The sequence below is a fragment of the Oncorhynchus clarkii genome, chromosome 26 (assembly GCF_045791955.1).
Source record: "Oncorhynchus clarkii lewisi isolate Uvic-CL-2024 chromosome 26, UVic_Ocla_1.0, whole genome shotgun sequence".
NCBI lineage: Eukaryota > Metazoa > Chordata > Actinopteri > Salmoniformes > Salmonidae > Oncorhynchus > Oncorhynchus clarkii.
In genome coordinates this window covers 36,354,431-36,373,667 of record NC_092172.1, presented here as the reverse complement: position 1 = coordinate 36,373,667, position 19,237 = coordinate 36,354,431, and the positions used below count along the sequence as shown (strand labels likewise).

Genomic DNA, 19,237 nt, shown 5'->3' with positions numbered 1-19,237 from the left:
GTTGTCGGGGGCTCAGGGGATGGTTGTCGGGGGCTCATGGGATGGTTGTCGGGGGGTTCAGGGATGGTTGTCGGGCGGTCAGGGGATGGTTGTCGGGGGGTCAGGGGATGGTTGTCGGGGGGTCAGGGGATGGTGGTCGGGGGCTCAGGGGATGGTTGTCGGGGGCTCAGGGGATGGTTGTCGGGGGCTCAGGGGATGGTTGTCGGGGGCTCAGGGGATGGTTGTCGGGGGCTCAGGGGAGGGTTGTCGGGGGCTCAGGGGATGGTTGTCGGGGGCTCAGGGGATGGTTGTCGGGGGCTCAGGGGATGGTTGTCGGGGCTCAGGGGATGGTTGTCGGGGCTCAGGGGATGGTTGTTGGGGGCTCAGGGGATGGTTGTCGGGGGCTCAGGGGATGGTTGTCGGGGGGTTCAGGGATGGTTGTCATGGGCTCAGGGATGGTTGTCGGGGGCTCAGGGATGGTTGTCAGGGGCTCGGGGATGGTTGTCGGGGGCTCAGGGGATGGTTGTCGGGGGCTCAGGGGATGGTTGTCAGGGGCTCAGGGGATGGTTGTCAGGGGCTCAGGGGATGGTTGTCGAGAGCTCAGAGTTAGTGTGTCAGGGTGGTGTTGTGGCTGCTTTACCTTGACCTTCTCTTGAAGCTTTCCGAGCCGCACGGTGTCCTCCACAATCCTGCTGATCACCCCCTGCTTGTCGTGCTCTAGGGACGAGGCCTGCGGAGGGAGAGAGGAGACAGGGAGGGTTACGGATCTGAGAGAGGAGTGGAGGAGGAGAGCGAGAGAGGGATGAGGAGGGAGGGAGGGAGGGAGGGAGGGAGGGAGGGAGGGAGGGAGGGAGGGAGGGAGAGCGAGAGAGAGAGAGGTATGAGAAGGGAGGGAGAGCGAGAGACGGATGAGGAGGGAGCGAGGGAGGGAGGGAGGGAGAGGGAGAGAGGGATGAGGAGGGAGAGAGAGTGAGAGAGGGATGAGGAGGGAGCGAGGGAGGGAGGGAGAGCGAGAGAGAGGTATGAGAAGGGAGGGAGAGTGAGAGAGGGATGAGGAGGGAGGGAGAGCGAGAGAGGGATGAGGAGGGAGGGAGAGCGAGAGAGGGATGAGGAGGGAGAGCGAGAGAGAGAGAGGTATGAGAAGGGAGGGAGAGTGAGAGAGGGATGAGGAGGGAGCGAGGGAGGGAGGGAGAGCGAGAGAGGGATGAGGAGGGAGGGAGAGCGAGAGAGGGATGAGGAGGGAGCGAGGGAGCGAGGGAGAGCGAGAGAGGGATGAGGAGGGAGCGAGGGAGGGAGAGCGAGAGAGGGATGAGGAGGGAGGGAGAGCGAGAGAGGGATGAGGAGGAAGCGAGGGAGGGAGGGAGAGCGAGAGAGGGATGAGGAGGGAGCGAGGGAGGGAGGGAGAGCGAGAGAGAGGTATGAGAAGGGAGGGAGAGTGAGAGAGGGATGAGGAGGGAGGGAGAGCGAGAGAGGGATGAGGAGGGAGGGAGAGCGAGAGAGGGATGAGGAGGGAGGGAGAGCGAGAGAGGGATGAGGAGGGAGCGAGGGAGAGCGAGAGAGGGATGAGGATGAAGAGAGGGAGGGAGGAATGAGGGTAGGGAGAGAGAGCGAGAGAGAGAGGGATGAGGAGGGAGAGAGGGATGAGGAGGGAGCGAGAGAGGGATGAGAAAGGAGCGAGAGAGGGATGAGGAGGGAGCGAGAGAGGGATGAGGAGGGAGAGTGAGAGAAGGATGAGGAGGGAGGGAGAGAAAAGGATGAGGAAGGAGGGAGAGAGGGAGGGAGGAATGAGGGGAGGGAGGGAGGGATAAGGAAGGAGGGAGAGAGAGAGACGGATAAGGAAGGAGGGAGAGAGAGAGGGATGAGGAGGGAGAGCGAGGGAGGGAGGGAGGGATAAGGAAGGAGGGAGAGTGGGAGGAAGGAGGGAGAGCGAGGGAGGGAGGAATGAGGGGAGGGAGGGAGGAATGAGGGGAGGGAGGGAGGAATGAGGGGAGGGAGGGAGATAGGTTCATTAAAGCAGTGGACCAGTAACAAGACCACAGTCAGTCTAACAGCCCCCCCCCACCCCAGTCAGTCAGTCTAACAGCCCCCCCCCCCAGTCAGTCAGTCTAACAGCCCCCCCCCCAGTCAGTCAGTCTAACAGCCCCCCCCTCAGTCAGTCAGTCTAACAGCCCCCCCCTCAGTCAGTCAGTCAGTCAGTCTAACAACCCCCCCAGTCAGTCAGTCTAACAGCCCCCCCCCCAGTCAGTCAGTCTAACAGCCCCCCCCCCCAGTCAGTCAGTCTAACAGCCCCCCCCCTCAGTCAGTCAGTCTAACAGCCCTCCACATAGTAGTCAGTCATTGAGAGGAAATGGAAAGGTGTCTGACTCACATCACCTGAGGAGGAATTGATGTTAAAAATTCCATATCGCTCAATAACAACATGGACACAAAAACCTTTTTACAAACAGGAGCTATTGCATCCAAACACATAATGTTGTTTGAAAGACAGTATGGTTTGTCCAATGCCAATATCTTGCCATTCATTTTTGTCCAATTCAGGGGGGTATTCCCTTACAGTGGTAAAGTAATGTACATCACACGAACAAGAGATTGTTGTTCGTGTGGCAGGGTAGCCTAGTGGAGTGTTGGACTAGTAACCGAAAGGTTGCAAGTTCAAATCCCCGAGCTGACAAGGACAATCTGTCGTTCTGCCCCTGAACAGGCAGTTAACCCACTGTTCCTAGGCCGTCATTGAAAATAAGAATTTGTTCTTAACTGACTTGCCTGGTTAAATAAAGGTAAAATAAAAAAATTAAAAAAAAGAGATTGTATTGTTCGGAGACATGTGTCGAGGACATGGATCAATGAACTGTATGTAACGACGTAGAGACTACTGCCACTGAGACACACTTCCAACAGACCGACAACTGGCAGGACCAACTAGCCTGGACTCCAGAAAAACACTGGACCTGCCACTGAGACACACTTCCAACAGACTGACAACTTAGCCTCCAGAGTCCAGGTACGGCTGGCAGGACCAACTAGCCTGGACTCCAGGAAAACACTGGACCTGCCACTGAGACACACTTCCAACAGACCGACAACTGGCAGGACCAACTAGCCTGGACTCCAGAAAAACACTGGACCTGCCACTGAGACACACGTCTAACAGGCTGGCAGGACCAACTAGTCCAGAAAAACACTGGACCTGCCACTGAGACACACTTCCAACAGACTGACAACTTAGCCTCCAGAGTCCAGGTACGGCTGGCAGGACCAACTAGTCTGGACTCCAGAAAAACACTGGACCTGCCACTGAGACACACGTCTAACAGGCTGGCAGGACCAACTAGTCCAGAAAAACACTGGACCTGCCACTGAGACACACGTCTAACAGGCTGGCAGGACCAACTAGTCCAGAAAAACACTGGACCTGCCACTGAGACACACTTCCAACAGACTGACAACTTAGCCTCCAGAGTCCAGGTACGGCTGGCAGGACCAACTAGTCTGGACTCCAGAAAAACACTGGACCTGCCACTGAGACACACGTCTAACAGGCTGGCAGGACCAACTAGTCTGGACTCCAGAAAAACACTGGACCTGCCACTGAGACACACTTCCAACAGACTGACAACTTAGCCTCCAGAGTCCAGGTACGGCTGGCAGGACCAACTAGTCTGGACTCCAGAAAAACACTGGACCTGCCACTGAGACACACGTCTAACAGGCTGGCAGGACCAACTAGTCTGGACTCCAGAAAAACACTGGACCTGCCACTGAGACACACTTCCAACAGACTGACAACTTAGCCTCCAGAGTCCAGGTACGGCTGGCAGGACCAACTAGTCTGGACTCCAGAAAAACACTGGACCTGCCACTGAGACACACGTCAAACAGGCTGGCAGGACCAACTAGTCTGGACTCCAGAAAAACACTGGACCTGCCACTGAGACACACTTCCAACAGACTGACAACTTAGCCTCCAGAGTCCAGGTACGGCTGGCAGGACCAACTAGTCTGGACTCCAGAAAAACACTGGACCTGCCACTGAGACACACGTCTAACAGGCTGGCAGGACCAACTAGTCTGGACTCCAGAAAAACACTGGACCTGCCACTGAGACACACGTCTAACAGGCTGGCAGGACCAACTAGTCTGGACTCCAGAAAAACACTGGACCTGCCACTGAGACACACGTCTAACAGGCTGGCAGGACCAACTAGTCTGGACTCCAGAAAAACACTGGACCTGCCACTGAGACACACGTCTAACAGGCTGGCAGGACCAACTAGTCTGGACTCCAGAAAAACACTGGACCTGCCACTGAGACACACGTCTAACAGGCTGGCAAGACCAACTAGTCTGGACTCCAGAAAAACACTGGACCTGCCACTGAGACACACGTCTAACAGGCTGGCAGGACCAACTAGTCTGGACTCCAGAAAAACACTGGACCTGCCACTGAGACACACGTCTAACAGGCTGGCAGGACCAACTAGTCTGGACTCCAGAAAAACACTGGACCTGCCACTGAGACACACGTCTAACAGGCTGGCAGGACCAACTAGTCTGGACTCCAGAAAAACACTGGACCTGCCACTGAGACACACGTCTAACAGGCTGGCAGGACCAACTAGTCTGGACTCCAGAAAAACACTGGACCTGCCACTGAGACACACGTCTAACAGGCTGGCAGGACCAACTAGTCTGGACTCCAGAAAAACACTGGACCTGCCACTGAGACACACGTCTAACAGGCTGGCAGGACCAACTAGTCTGGACTCCAGAAAAACACTGGACCTGCCACTGAGACACACGTCTAACAGGCTGGCAGGACCAACTAGCCTGGACTCCAGAAAAACACTGGACCTGCCACTGAGACACACGTCTAACAGGCTGGCAGGCCCAACTAGTCTGGACTCCAGAAAAACACTGGACCTGCCACTGAGACACACGTCTAACAGGCTGGCAGGACCAACTAGTCTGGACTCCAGAAAAACACTGGACCTGCCACTGAGACACACGTCTAACAGGCTGGCAGGACCAACTAGTCTGGACTCCAGAAAAACACTGGACCTGCCACTGAGACACACGTCTAACAGGCTGGCAGGACCAACTAGTCTGGACTCCAGAAAAACACTGGACCTGCCTCTGAGACACACGTCTAACAGGCTGGCAGGACCAACTAGTCTGGACTCCAGAAAAACACTGGACCTGCCACTGAGACACACGTCTAACAGGCTGGCAGGACCAACTAGTCTGGACTCCAGAAAAACACTGGACCTGCCACTGAGACACACGTCTAACAGGCTGGCAGGACCAACTAGCCTGGACTCCAGAAAAACACTGGACCTGCCACTGAGACACACGTCTAACAGGCTGGCAGGCCCAACTAGTCTGGACTCCAGAAAAACACTGGACCTGCCACTGAGACACACGTCTAACAGGCTGGCAGGACCAACTAGTCTGGACTCCAGAAAAACACTGGACCTGCCACTGAGACACACGTCTAACAGGCTGGCAGGACCAACTAGTCTGGACTCCAGAAAAACACTGGACCTGCCACTGAGACACACGTCTAACAGGCTGGCAGGACCAACTAGCCTGGACTCCAGAAAAACACTGGACCTGCCACTGAGACACACGTCAAACAGGCTGGCAGGACCAACTAGTCTGGACTCCAGAAAAACACTGGACCTGCCACTGAGACACACGTCTAACAGGCTGGCAGGACCAACTAGTCTGGACTCCAGAAAAACACTGGACCTGCCACTGAGACACACTTCCAACAGACTGACAACTTAGCCTCCAGAGTCCAGGTACGGCTGGCAGGACCAACTAGTCTGGACTCCAGAAAAACACTGGACCTGCCACTGAGACACACGTCTAACAGGCTGGCAGGACCAACTAGTCTGGACTCCAGAAAAACACTGGACCTGCCACTGAGACACACTTCCAACAGACTGACAACTTAGCCTCCAGAGTCCAGGTACGGCTGGCAGGACCAACTAGTCTGGACTCCAGAAAAACACTGGACCTGCCACTGAGACACACGTCAAACAGGCTGGCAGGACCAACTAGTCTGGACTCCAGAAAAACACTGGACCTGCCACTGAGACACACTTCCAACAGACTGACAACTTAGCCTCCAGAGTCCAGGTACGGCTGGCAGGACCAACTAGTCTGGACTCCAGAAAAACACTGGACCTGCCACTGAGACACACGTCTAACAGGCTGGCAGGACCAACTAGTCTGGACTCCAGAAAAACACTGGACCTGCCACTGAGACACACGTCTAACAGGCTGGCAGGACCAACTAGTCTGGACTCCAGAAAAACACTGGACCTGCCACCGAGACACACGTCTAACAGGCTGGCAGGACCAACTAGTCTGGACTCCAGAAAAACACTGGACCTGCCACTGAGACACACGTCTAACAGGCTGGCAGGACCAACTAGTCTGGACTCCAGAAAAACACTGGACCTGCCACTGAGACACACGTCTAACAGGCTGGCAAGACCAACTAGTCTGGACTCCAGAAAAACACTGGACCTGCCACTGAGACACACGTCTAACAGGCTGGCAGGACCAACTAGTCTGGACTCCAGAAAAACACTGGACCTGCCACTGAGACACACGTCTAACAGGCTGGCAGGACCAACTAGTCTGGACTCCAGAAAAACACTGGACCTGCCACTGAGACACACGTCTAACAGGCTGGCAGGACCAACTAGTCTGGACTCCAGAAAAACACTGGACCTGCCACTGAGACACACGTCTAACAGGCTGGCAGGACCAACTAGTCTGGACTCCAGAAAAACACTGGACCTGCCACTGAGACACACGTCTAACAGGCTGGCAGGACCAACTAGTCTGGACTCCAGAAAAACACTGGACCTGCCACTGAGACACACGTCTAACAGGCTGGCAGGACCAACTAGTCTGGACTCCAGAAAAACACTGGACCTGCCACTGAGACACACGTCTAACAGGCTGGCAGGACCAACTAGCCTGGACTCCAGAAAAACACTGGACCTGCCACTGAGACACACGTCTAACAGGCTGGCAGGCCCAACTAGTCTGGACTCCAGAAAAACACTGGACCTGCCACTGAGACACACGTCTAACAGGCTGGCAGGACCAACTAGTCTGGACTCCAGAAAAACACTGGACCTGCCACTGAGACACACGTCTAACAGGCTGGCAGGACCAACTAGTCTGGACTCCAGAAAAACACTGGACCTGCCACTGAGACACACGTCTAACAGGCTGGCAGTACCAACTAGTCTGGACTCCAGAAAAACACTGGACCTGCCTCTGAGACACACGTCTAACAGGCTGGCAGGACCAACTAGTCTGGACTCCAGAAAAACACTGGACCTGCCACTGAGACACACGTCTAACAGGCTGGCAGGACCAACTAGTCTGGACTCCAGAAAAACACTGGACCTGCCACTGAGACACACGTCTAACAGGCTGGCAGGACCAACTAGCCTGGACTCCAGAAAAACACTGGACCTGCCACTGAGACACACGTCTAACAGGCTGGCAGGCCCAACTAGTCTGGACTCCAGAAAAACACTGGACCTGCCACTGAGACACACGTCTAACAGGCTGGCAGGACCAACTAGTCTGGACTCCAGAAAAACACTGGACCTGCCACTGAGACACACGTCTAACAGGCTGGCAGGACCAACTAGTCTGGACTCCAGAAAAACACTGGACCTGCCACTGAGACACACGTCTAACAGGCTGGCAGGACCAACTAGCCTGGACTCCAGAAAAACACTGGACCTGCCACTGAGACACACGTCTAACAGGCTGGCAGGCCCAACTAGTCTGGACTCCAGAAAAACACTGGACCTGCCACTGAGACACACGTCTAACAGGCTGGCAGGACCAACTAGTCTGGACTCCAGAAAAACACTGGACCTGCCACTGAGACACACGTCTAACAGGCTGGCAGGACCAACTAGTCTGGACTCCAGAAAAACACTGGACCTGCCACTGAGACACACGTCTAACAGGCTGGCAGGACCAACTAGTCTGGACTCCAGAAAAACACTGGACCTGCCACTGAGACACACGTCTAACAGGCTGGCAGGACCAACTAGTCTGGACTCCAGAAAAACACTGGACCTGCCACTGAGACACACGTCTAACAGGCTGGCAGGACCAACTAGTCTGGACTCCAGAAAAACACTGGACCTGCCACTGAGACACACGTCTAACAGGCTGGCAGGACCAACTAGTCTGGACCTGCCACTGAGACACACGTCTAACAGGCTGGCAGGACCAACTAGCCTGGACTCCAGAAAAACACTGGACCTGCCACTGAGACACACGTCTAACAGGCTGGCAGGACCAACTAGTCTGGACTCCAGAAAAACACTGGACCTGCCACTGAGACACACGTCTAACAGGCTGGCAGGACCAACTAGTCTGGACTCCAGAAAAACACTGGACCTGCCACTGAGACACACGTCTAACAGGCTGGCAGGACCAACTAGTCTGGACTCCAGAAAAACACTGGACCTGCCACTGAGACACACGTCTAACAGGCTGGCAGGACCAACTAGCCTGGACTCCAGAAAAACACTGGACCTGCCACTGAGACACACGTCTAACAGGCTGGCAGGACCAACTAGTCTGGACTCCAGAAAAACACTGGACCTGCCACTGAGACACACGTCTAACAGGCTGGCAGGCCCAACTAGTCTGGACTCCAGAAAAACACTGGACCTGCCACTGAGACACACGTCTAACAGGCTGGCAGGACCAACTAGTCTGGACTCCAGAAAAACACTGGACCTGCCACTGAGACACACGTCTAACAGGCTGGCAGGACCAACTAGTCTGGACTCCAGAAAAACACTGGACCTGCCACTGAGACACACGTCTAACAGGCTGGCAGTACCAACTAGTCTGGACTCCAGAAAAACACTGGACCTGCCTCTGAGACACACGTCTAACAGGCTGGCAGGACCAACTAGTCTGGACTCCAGAAAAACACTGGACCTGCCACTGAGACACACGTCTAACAGGCTGGCAGGACCAACTAGTCTGGACTCCAGAAAAACACTGGACCTGCCACTGAGACACACGTCTAACAGGCTGGCAGGACCAACTAGCCTGGACTCCAGAAAAACACTGGACCTGCCACTGAGACACACGTCTAACAGGCTGGCAGGCCCAACTAGTCTGGACTCCAGAAAAACACTGGACCTGCCACTGAGACACACGTCTAACAGGCTGGCAGGACCAACTAGTCTGGACTCCAGAAAAACACTGGACCTGCCACTGAGACACACGTCTAACAGGCTGGCAGGACCAACTAGTCTGGACTCCAGAAAAACACTGGACCTGCCACTGAGACACACGTCTAACAGGCTGGCAGGACCAACTAGCCTGGACTCCAGAAAAACACTGGACCTGCCACTGAGACACACGTCTAACAGGCTGGCAGGCCCAACTAGTCTGGACTCCAGAAAAACACTGGACCTGCCACTGAGACACACGTCTAACAGGCTGGCAGGACCAACTAGTCTGGACTCCAGAAAAACACTGGACCTGCCACTGAGACACACGTCTAACAGGCTGGCAGGACCAACTAGTCTGGACTCCAGAAAAACACTGGACCTGCCACTGAGACACACGTCTAACAGGCTGGCAGGACCAACTAGTCTGGACTCCAGAAAAACACTGGACCTGCCACTGAGACACACGTCTAACAGGCTGGCAGGACCAACTAGTCTGGACTCCAGAAAAACACTGGACCTGCCACTGAGACACACGTCTAACAGGCTGGCAGGACCAACTAGTCTGGACTCCAGAAAAACACTGGACCTGCCACTGAGACACACGTCTAACAGGCTGGCAGGACCAACTAGTCTGGACCTGCCACTGAGACACACGTCTAACAGGCTGGCAGGACCAACTAGCCTGGACTCCAGAAAAACACTGGACCTGCCACTGAGACACACGTCTAACAGGCTGGCAGGACCAACTAGTCTGGACTCCAGAAAAACACTGGACCTGCCACTGAGACACACGTCTAACAGGCTGGCAGGACCAACTAGTCTGGACTCCAGAAAAACACTGGACCTGCCACTGAGACACACGTCTAACAGGCTGGCAGGACCAACTAGCCTGGACTCCAGAAAAACACTGGACCTGCCACTGAGACACACGTCTAACAGGCTGGCAGGACCAACTAGTCTGGACTCCAGAAAAACACTGGACCTGCCACTGAGACACACGTCTAACAGGCTGGCAGGACCAACTAGTCTGGACTCCAGAAAAACACTGGACCTGCCACTGAGACACACGTCTAACAGGCTGGCAGGACCAACTAGTCTGGACTCCAGAAAAACACTGGACCTGCCACTGAGACACACGTCTAACAGGCTGGCAGGACCAACTAGCCTGGACTCCAGAAAAACACTGGACCTTGAGGCTGTTTATTTCCAGCTGTGGAGATCTGCCGTCTCACAGCTCCCGTGTCGGCCTTCTGGGTCATGTCATCTGGCCATAGTACCGAGTCCAATCCAAGCGCCAACGCCGTTTAGATACCCCAAAGGCATCTACATTAGTTGGATAATAGAGCTCTTTGACCAGTCAGACAGTCTTCAACACCATAGTACTCTCCAAACTCATCACTAAGCTTGAAACCCTGGGTCTCGACCCCCCGCCCTGTGCAATTGGGTCCTGGACTTTGACGGGCCGCCCTCAGGTGGTGAGGGTAGGAAACAACATCTCCACCCCGCTGATCCTCAACACTGGGGCTCCACAAGGGTGCGTGCTCAGTATAACCTCCTGTTCCGAGAACGTAAGGACGACGGTCCGATGTCAGAATGGTTCAGATAATAACTACAGAATGAAGCCAACATCAGTGTGAGCTTTGTTGCGCATGGTATGAACATTGAACTCTTATTCACTACTGAAGTGATACCTTCCAGCCGTTGAGTTAGCAACAGCCGCTGCAAACGCAGGTTAGGAAGGAACAGACAGAGTATCCCGTCTACCACACAACGACGTTACGACAACGTAACTAATTTACCAGCAGAAACACTCTTCAAAGGACTCGGTTGGGCAACACGGCCTTCCATCTACCACCAACCTACCGAAGCGCAGCTCAGAGTATATGTTAGAATAAAAATTTAGAATGCATAAGATACTGTATTTACCATAGCACAGCTTCGCCCTTTGTTCCTCAGTCTTCCTGCTCTTTCACTCAAACCCAGCCCCTTTTCTTTTGTGTAACCAGCTGCCATATCTGTTCCGCCCGCTAGGGACGTTTTCCTTTATGACGTAATTTGTAATCAAGTTATGATTAATTATGTGTATGTGTAATTCTGTGTGATTAGTTAGGTATTTAGTAAATAAATAATTAAACCCAATTTTGTATTGCTGATTCAACTTGTTAGCCAGGGTTCGTGCAGATAACCAAGAATTTACAACTTTCAGATGAGACTGAATTAAGGTGACGATTAATATCGACTGCTATTGATGTAAAATATTACTAGGTCTTTAAGAGTTTATTCGGAAGATAACAGCTCTATCAAAATGATTTTGTGGTGCCCGACTCTCTAGTTAATTACATTTACATGATTGTCATCAAGGACATCAACCACCCGAGCCACTGCCTGTTCACCCCGCTATCATCCAGAAGGCGAGGTCAGTACAGGTGCATCAAAGCTGGGACCGAGAGACTGAAAAACAGCTTCTATCTCAAGGCCATCAGACTGTTAAACAGCCATCACTAATTTGATGTGATGTGATGTGATGTGATGTGATGTGTGTGTGTGTGTGTGTGTGTGTGTGTGTGTGTGTGTGTGTGTGTGTGTGTGTTATACCATGTATACTAGCTGGTCTCTCTCCTGTGTGGTCTTCTCAGCCAGAGCTACGATAGAGGACAGGTAGTGATGGGCTCTCATCTCCTTCTCTATAGAGTCATCAACTTGTTGCTTCAACAGGCCTATACGCCTCTGGGCCTTCCTGTGAGAGAGGGAGAGTGAGAGAGCAAGAGAGCGAGAGAGAGAGAAGGGTGGGGAAGGTAGATACAGAGAGAGAGAGAGCGAGAAAGAGAGGAGGGAAGGGGAGGTAGATACAGAGATAGAGAGAGAGCGAGAGGCAGAGGGCATTGTGTTAATCACAGGAATACATTTCTAACACCTTGTAGAGAGATTGCCACACTGAGATTGAGGGCTGTTTTTTTTCCATACAGGGAGCTAACAGCTGTTCCCTCAGAGTCTCCAGATACATACAGGAACTACTGTCTGTTACCGCATCACATCTGGCACCCTGTTCCCTATATAGTATACTACTTTAGACCAGAGCCCTATTCCCTATATGTAGTGTACCACTTTAGACCAGAGGCCTATGGCACCCTATTCCCTATATATAGGTCTGTGTGGGGTGCATTTTCCTGCCATGGTTCAGGGCCACTCAACCCCTTACAGGGCATGGTTCAGCCTCCAGACTCTGATGATGTCAGCAGTGAGGTTAGGGGTCAGGGGTCAGGTCAGGGTCTGAGTACCTGTTAGCATGTCGGGATACCTCCAGGTCAGCCTCCAGACTCTTGATGTCAGCAGTGAGGTTAGGGGTCAGGGGTCATGGTCTGAGTACCTGTTGGCATGTCGGGATACCTCCAGGTCAGTCTCCAGACTCTTGATGTCAGCAGTGAGGTTAGGGGTCAGGTCAGGGTCTGAGTACCTGTTAGCATGTCGAGACACCTCCAGGTCAGCCTCCAGACTCTTGATGTCAGCAGTCAGGTTGGTTTTGTCCAACAGCAGACTGTTCTTCTCTGTCTGTAGACTAGTCACTCTCTGCTGCAGCTCCTCTAGCTCAGTCTGCTGACGGCCTGAATCAGCCTCCAGTTGGCTACGGTAGATAACACACACACACACACACACAGAGACACAGACACACACACAGAGACACAGACACACACACACACACACACACACACACACACACACACACACACACACACACACACACACACACACACACACACACACACACACACACACACACACACACACACACACACTTTATGATTGTAGTTAAAACATGTTTTTTTTTACTATCTACAGCTGTTCCTCATCTCTGTTCCATGGTGACTATCTACAGCTGTTCCTCATCTCTGTTCCATGGTGTCTATCTACAGCTGTTCCTCATCTTTGTTCCTCATCTCTGTTCCATGGTGACTATCTACAGCTGTTCCTCATCTCTGTTCCATGGTGACTATCTACAGCTGTTCCTCATATCTGTTCCTCATCCCTGTTCCTCATCCCTGTTCCTCATCCCTGTTCCTCTTCCCTGTTCCTCTTCCCTGTTCCTCATCCCTGTTCCTCATCCCTGTTCCTCATCCCTGTTCCTCATCCCTGTTCCTCATCCCTGTTCCTCATCCCTGTTCCTCATCCCTGTTCCTCATCCCTGTTCCTCTTCCCTGTTCCTCTTCCCTGTTCCTCTTCCCTGTTCCTCATCTCTGAACCTATGACCACGCCTGAACCTATGACCACGTCTGAACCCATGACCACGTCTGAACCTATGAACCTATGACCACGTCTGAACCCATGACCACGTCTGAACCTATGAACCTATGACCACGTCTGAACCTATGAACCTATGACCACGTCTGAACCTATGAACCTATGACCACGTCTGAACCTATGACCACGTCTGAACCTATGACCACGTCTGAACCTATGACCACGTCTGAACCTATGACCACGTCTGAACCCATGACCACGTCTGAACCCATGACCACGTCTGATCCTATGAACCTATGACCACGTCTGATCCTATGACCACGTCTGAACCCATGACCACGTCTGATCCTATGAACCTATGACCACGTCTGAACCTATGACCACGTCTGAACCTAAGAACCTATGACCACGTCTGAACCTATGACCACGTCTGAACCTATGACCACGTCTGAACCTATGACCACGTCTGAACCTATGACCACGTCTGAACCTATGACCACGTCTGAACCTATGACCACGTCTGAAACTATGACCACGTCTGAAACTATGAACCTATGACCAAGTCTGAACCTATGACCACGTCTGAACCTAGACCACGTCTGAACCTATGACCACGTCTGAACCTATGACCACGTCTGAAACTATGACCACGTCTGAAACTATGAACCTATGACCAAGTCTGAACCTATGACCTTTGTCTGAACCTATGACCACGTCTGAACCTATGACCACGTCTGAACCTATGACCACGTCTGAAACTATGACCACGTCTGAAACTATGAACCTATGACCAAGTCTGAACCTATGACCTTTGTCTGAACCTATGACCACGTCTGAACCTATGACCACGTCTGAACCTAGACCACGTCTGAACCTATGACCACGTCTGAACCTATGACCACGTCTGAACCTATGACCACGTCTGAAATTATGACCACGTCTGAAACTATGAACCTATGACCAAGTCTGAACCTATGACCACGTCTGAACCTATGACCACGTCTGAACCTATGACCACGTCTGATCCTATGAACCTATGACCCCGTGCAGTGTATTGTATATCATCACAGTGGGGCGGCAGCGTAGCCTAGTGGTTAGAGCGTTGGACTAGTAACCGGAAGGTTGCGAGTTCAAACCCCCGAGCTGACAAGGTACAAATCTGTCGTTCTGCCCCTGAACAGGCAGTTAACCCACTGTTCCCAGGCCGTCATTGAAAATAAGAATTTGTTCTTAACTGACTTGCCTGGTTAAATAAAGGTAAAATAAAAAAAATAAACAGTGTATTATAACTACCGTTTGAGTTTGGTGGTGATGGCGTGGTGTTCATCCCAGTGTATTATAACTAGCTACCGTTTGAGTTTGGTGGTGATGGCGTGGTGTTCATCCCAGTGTATTATAACTAGCTACCGTTTGAGTTTGGTGGTGATGGCGTGGTGTTCATCCCAGTCTATTATAACTACCGTTTGAGTTTGGTGGTGATGGCGTGGTGTTCATCCCAGTGTATTATAACTACCGTTTGAGTTTGGTGGTGATGGCGTGGTGTTCATCCCAGTCTATTATAACTAGCTACCGTTTGAGTTTGGTGGTGATGGCGTGGTGTTCATCCCAGTGTATTATAACTAGCTACCGTTTGAGTTTGGTGGTGATGGCGTGGTGTTCATCCCAGTGTATTATAACTAGCTACCGTTTGAGTTTGGTGGTGATGGCGTGGTGTTCATCCCAGTGTATTATAACTAGCTACCGTTTGAGTTTGGTGGTGATGGCGTGGTGTTCATCCCAGTGTATTATAAGTACCGTTTGAGTTTGGTGGTGATGGCGTGGTGTTCATCCCAATGTATTATAACTAGCTACCGTTTGAGTTTGGTGGTGATGGCGTGGTGTTCATCCCAGTCTATTATAACTACCGTTTGAGTTTGGTGGTGATGGCGTGGTGTTCATCCCAGTGTATTATAACTATCGTTTGAGTTTGGTGGCGATGGCGTGGTGTTCATCCCAGTGTATTATAACCGTTTGAGTTTGGTGGCGATGGCGTGGTGTTCATCCCAGTGTATTATAACCGTTTGAGTTTGGTGGTGATGGCGTGGTGTTCATCCCAGTGTATTATAACTACCGTTTGAGTTTGGTGGTGATGGCGTGGTGTTCATCCCAGTGTATTATAACTAGCAACCGTTTGAGTTTGGTGGTGATGGCGTGGTGTTCATCCCAGTGTATTATAACTAGCTACCGTTTGAGTTTGGTGGCGATGGCGTGGTGTTCATCCCAGCTGACTGCATTCTCCAGACTGCACCGTGCCTGCAGGTGTTCTGTCTGCAGAGTGTGGAGCTCTCTCCTCGTTACCTCCAGCTCTCCCTCCAGCCTCTGCTTCTCTGCCTCCAGCAACATCAGCTGCTTACACACCTTAGAGACTGGAGAGGAGGGAGGAGAGGGGGGAAGGAGGGAAGATGGGGGAAGAGAGGAGTGAGGGAGGAGGGGGGAGAGAGGAAGTGGGTAGGAACAGTTCATGGAGATAACTTTCAACTCTGAAGATTTCCAGCAGGGTGACTTCTACCAATCACCTCCAGCAGGGTGACTTCTACCATTCATCTCCAGCAGGGTGTAGACTTCTACCATTCACCTCCAGTAGGGTGAAGAATTCTACCAGACACCTCCAGCAGGGTGAAGTCTTCTACCATTCACCTCCAGCAGGGTGTAGACTTCTACCAGACACCTCCAGCAGGGTGTAGACTTCTACCAGACACCTCCAGCAGGGTGAAGACTTCTACCAGACACCTCCAGCAGGGTGTAGACTTCTACCAGACACCTCCAGCAGGGTGAAGACTTCTACCAGACACCTCCAGCAGGGTGAAGACTTCTACCAGACACCTCCAGCAGGGTGAAGACTTCTACCAGACACCTCCAGCAGGGTGAAGACTTCTACCATGCACCTCTATTAGGGTTTGATACAGTGTTAATATGAATGTGTAGAATGTAGAAACAGAATGTAACTAGTTTCTATAGTAGAATCTGAAAGAGGGGGGCTCAGGGGTGATTACTGGTGTCTGTCCCTCCCTACCCTCAGTCAAATGTCTCCCATGACTGTCCTTTGCCTTCGTATGCTGCACCTCCAGCTGCTCTATCAGGACCTGGTTCTCCTGAAGTACCAGACGGGCCTGCTCCTGGAGCTGCCTCCTGGGGAGGGGGGGAGATAGAAAAGTGTCAAGACAGTGTCTCCTCTCTTTCTCACACACACACAAACAGACAGGGACAGATAGACAAGGAGACAGGCAGTACTCACCACTCATTGTGGCTGACTCCTCCAGACAGAGACACAGTACTCACCACTCATTGTGGCTGACTCATCCAGACAGAGAGACAGTACTCACTACTCCTTGTGGCTGACTCCTCCTGACAGAGAGACACTACTCACTACTCCTTGTGGCTGACTCCTCCTGACAGAGAGACAGTACTCACCACTCCTTGTGGCTGACTCCTCCAGACAGAGAGACAGTACTCACCACTCCTTGTGGCTGACTCCTCCAGACAGAGAGACCGTACTCACTATTCCAGACAGAGAGACAGTACTCACCACTCCAGACAGAGAGACAGTACTCACCACTCCAGACAGAGACACAGTACTCACCACTCCATGTGGCTGACTCCTCCAGACAGAGAGACAGTACTCACCACTCCAGACAGAGACACAGTATTCACCACTCCAGACAGAGACACAGTACTCACCACTCCAGACAGAGAGACAGTACTCACCACTCCTTGTGGCTGACTCCTCCAGACAGAGAGACAGTACTCACCACTCCATGTGGCTGACTCCTCCAGACAGAGAGACAGTACTCACCACTCATTGTGGCTGACTCCTCCAGACAGACACACAGTACTCACCACTCCTTGTGGCTGACTCCTCCAGACAGAGAGACAGTACTCACCACTCCAGACAGAGACACAGTACTAACGACTCATTGTGGCTGACTCCTTCAGACAGAGAGACAGTACTCACCACTCCATGTGGCTGACTCCTCCAGACAGAGACACAGTACTCACCACTCCTTGTGGCTGACTCCTCCAGACAGAGAGACAGTACTCACCACTCCTTGTGGCTGACTCCTCCAGACAGAGAGACAGTACTCACCACTCCAGACAGAGACACAGTACTCACGACTCATTGTGGCTGACTCCTCCAGACAGAGAGACAGTACTCACCACTCCATGTGGCTGACTCCTCCAGACAGAGACACATTACTCACCACTCCTTGTGGTTGACTCCTCCAGACAGAGAGACATCCATGTGGCTGACTCCTCCAGACAGAGACACAGTACTCACCACTCATTGTGGCTGACTCCTCCAGACAGAGACACAGTACTCACCACTCCAGACAGAGAGACAGTACTCACCACTCCTTGTGGCTGACTCCTCCAGACAGAGAAACAGTACTCACCACTCCTTGTGGCTGACTCCTCCAGACAGAGAGACAGTACTCACCACTCCGTGTGGCTGACTCCTTCTGACAGAGAGACAGTACTCACCACTTCATGTGGCTGACTCCTCCAGACAGAGAGACAGTACTCACCACTCCTTGTGGTTGACTCCTCCAGACAGAGAGACAGTACTCAACACTCCATGTGGCTGACTCCTTCTGACAGAGAGACAGTACTCACCACTCCATGTGGCTGACTCCTGCAGACAGAGAGACAGTACTCACCACTCCATGTGGTTGACTCCTCCAGACAGAGAGACAGTACTCACCACTCCATGTGGTTGACTCCTCCAGACAGAGAGACAGTACTCACCACTCCATGTGGCTGACTCCTCCTGACAGAGAGACAGTACTCACCACTCCTTGTGGCTGACTCCTCCAGACAGAGGGACAGTACTCACCACTCCAGACAGAGAGACAGTACTCACCACTCCAGACAGAGAGACAGTACTCACCACTCCAGACAGAGAGACAGTACTCACCACTCCTTGTGGCTGACTCCTCCTGTCTGTTTCAGGTCCTGGTGTAGCTTCTGGTTCTCCTGCACCACCTCCTCCACACGGCCCCGGAACATTCTCAACTCCTCCTACACACAACCAATCAATCAATCAATCAATTACACTGGATCACAAACACTACCTGGACAGCTCTCAGGGATCAGTCTAGCAGCTATCCTGACAGGTGAACCCTACTCCATCAGTAATCTCAGCTATCCTGACAGGTGAACCCTACTCCATCAGCAATCTCAGCTATCCTGACAGGTGAACCCTACTCCATCAGTAATCTCAGCTATCCTAACAGGTGAACCCTACTCCATCAGCATCAGTAATCTCAGCTATCCTAACAGGTGAACCCTACTCCATCAGTAATCTCAGATATCCTAACAGGTGAACCCTACTCCATCAGTAATCTCAGATATCCTGACAGGTGAACCCTACTCCATCAGTAATCTCAGATATCCTGACAGGTGAACCCTACTCCATCAGTAATCTCAGCTATCCTAACAGGTGAACCCTACTCCATCAGTAATCTCAGCTATCCTGACAGGTGAACACTACTCCATCAGTAAACTCAGCTATCCTGACAGGTGAACCCTACTCCATCAGCAATCTCAGCTATCCTAACAGGTGAACCCTACTCCATCAGTAATCTCAGCTATCCTAACAGGTGAACCCTACTCCATCAGTATCAGTAATCTCAGCTATCCTAACAGGTGAACCCTACTCCATCAGTAATCTCAGATATCCTAACAGGTGAACACTACTCCATCAGTAACCTCAGCTATCCTGACAGGTGAACACTACTCCATCA

At 52.2% G+C, this 19,237-nt stretch overlaps 1 protein-coding gene across 1 annotated transcript in view; it reads right to left on the bottom strand.

Moving 5' to 3' along the window:
* Positions 1 to 340: 340 nt before the first annotated feature.
* The window catches only part of LOC139384615 (centrosomal protein of 89 kDa-like), a 194,617-nt gene continuing 175,720 nt past the window's right edge, over positions 341 to 19,237 (bottom strand). The window contains exons 14-20 of the mRNA XM_071129434.1: positions 18,409 to 18,512; positions 16,510 to 16,625; positions 15,682 to 15,862; positions 12,676 to 12,843; positions 11,817 to 11,958; positions 620 to 709; positions 341 to 490 (exon numbers count right to left, since the gene is read on the bottom strand). Of these exons, the coding sequence (XP_070985535.1) occupies positions 341 to 490; positions 620 to 709; positions 11,817 to 11,958; positions 12,676 to 12,843; positions 15,682 to 15,862; positions 16,510 to 16,625; positions 18,409 to 18,512 (951 nt within the window). The remainder of the gene's footprint in view (positions 491 to 619; positions 710 to 11,816; positions 11,959 to 12,675; positions 12,844 to 15,681; positions 15,863 to 16,509; positions 16,626 to 18,408; positions 18,513 to 19,237) is intronic.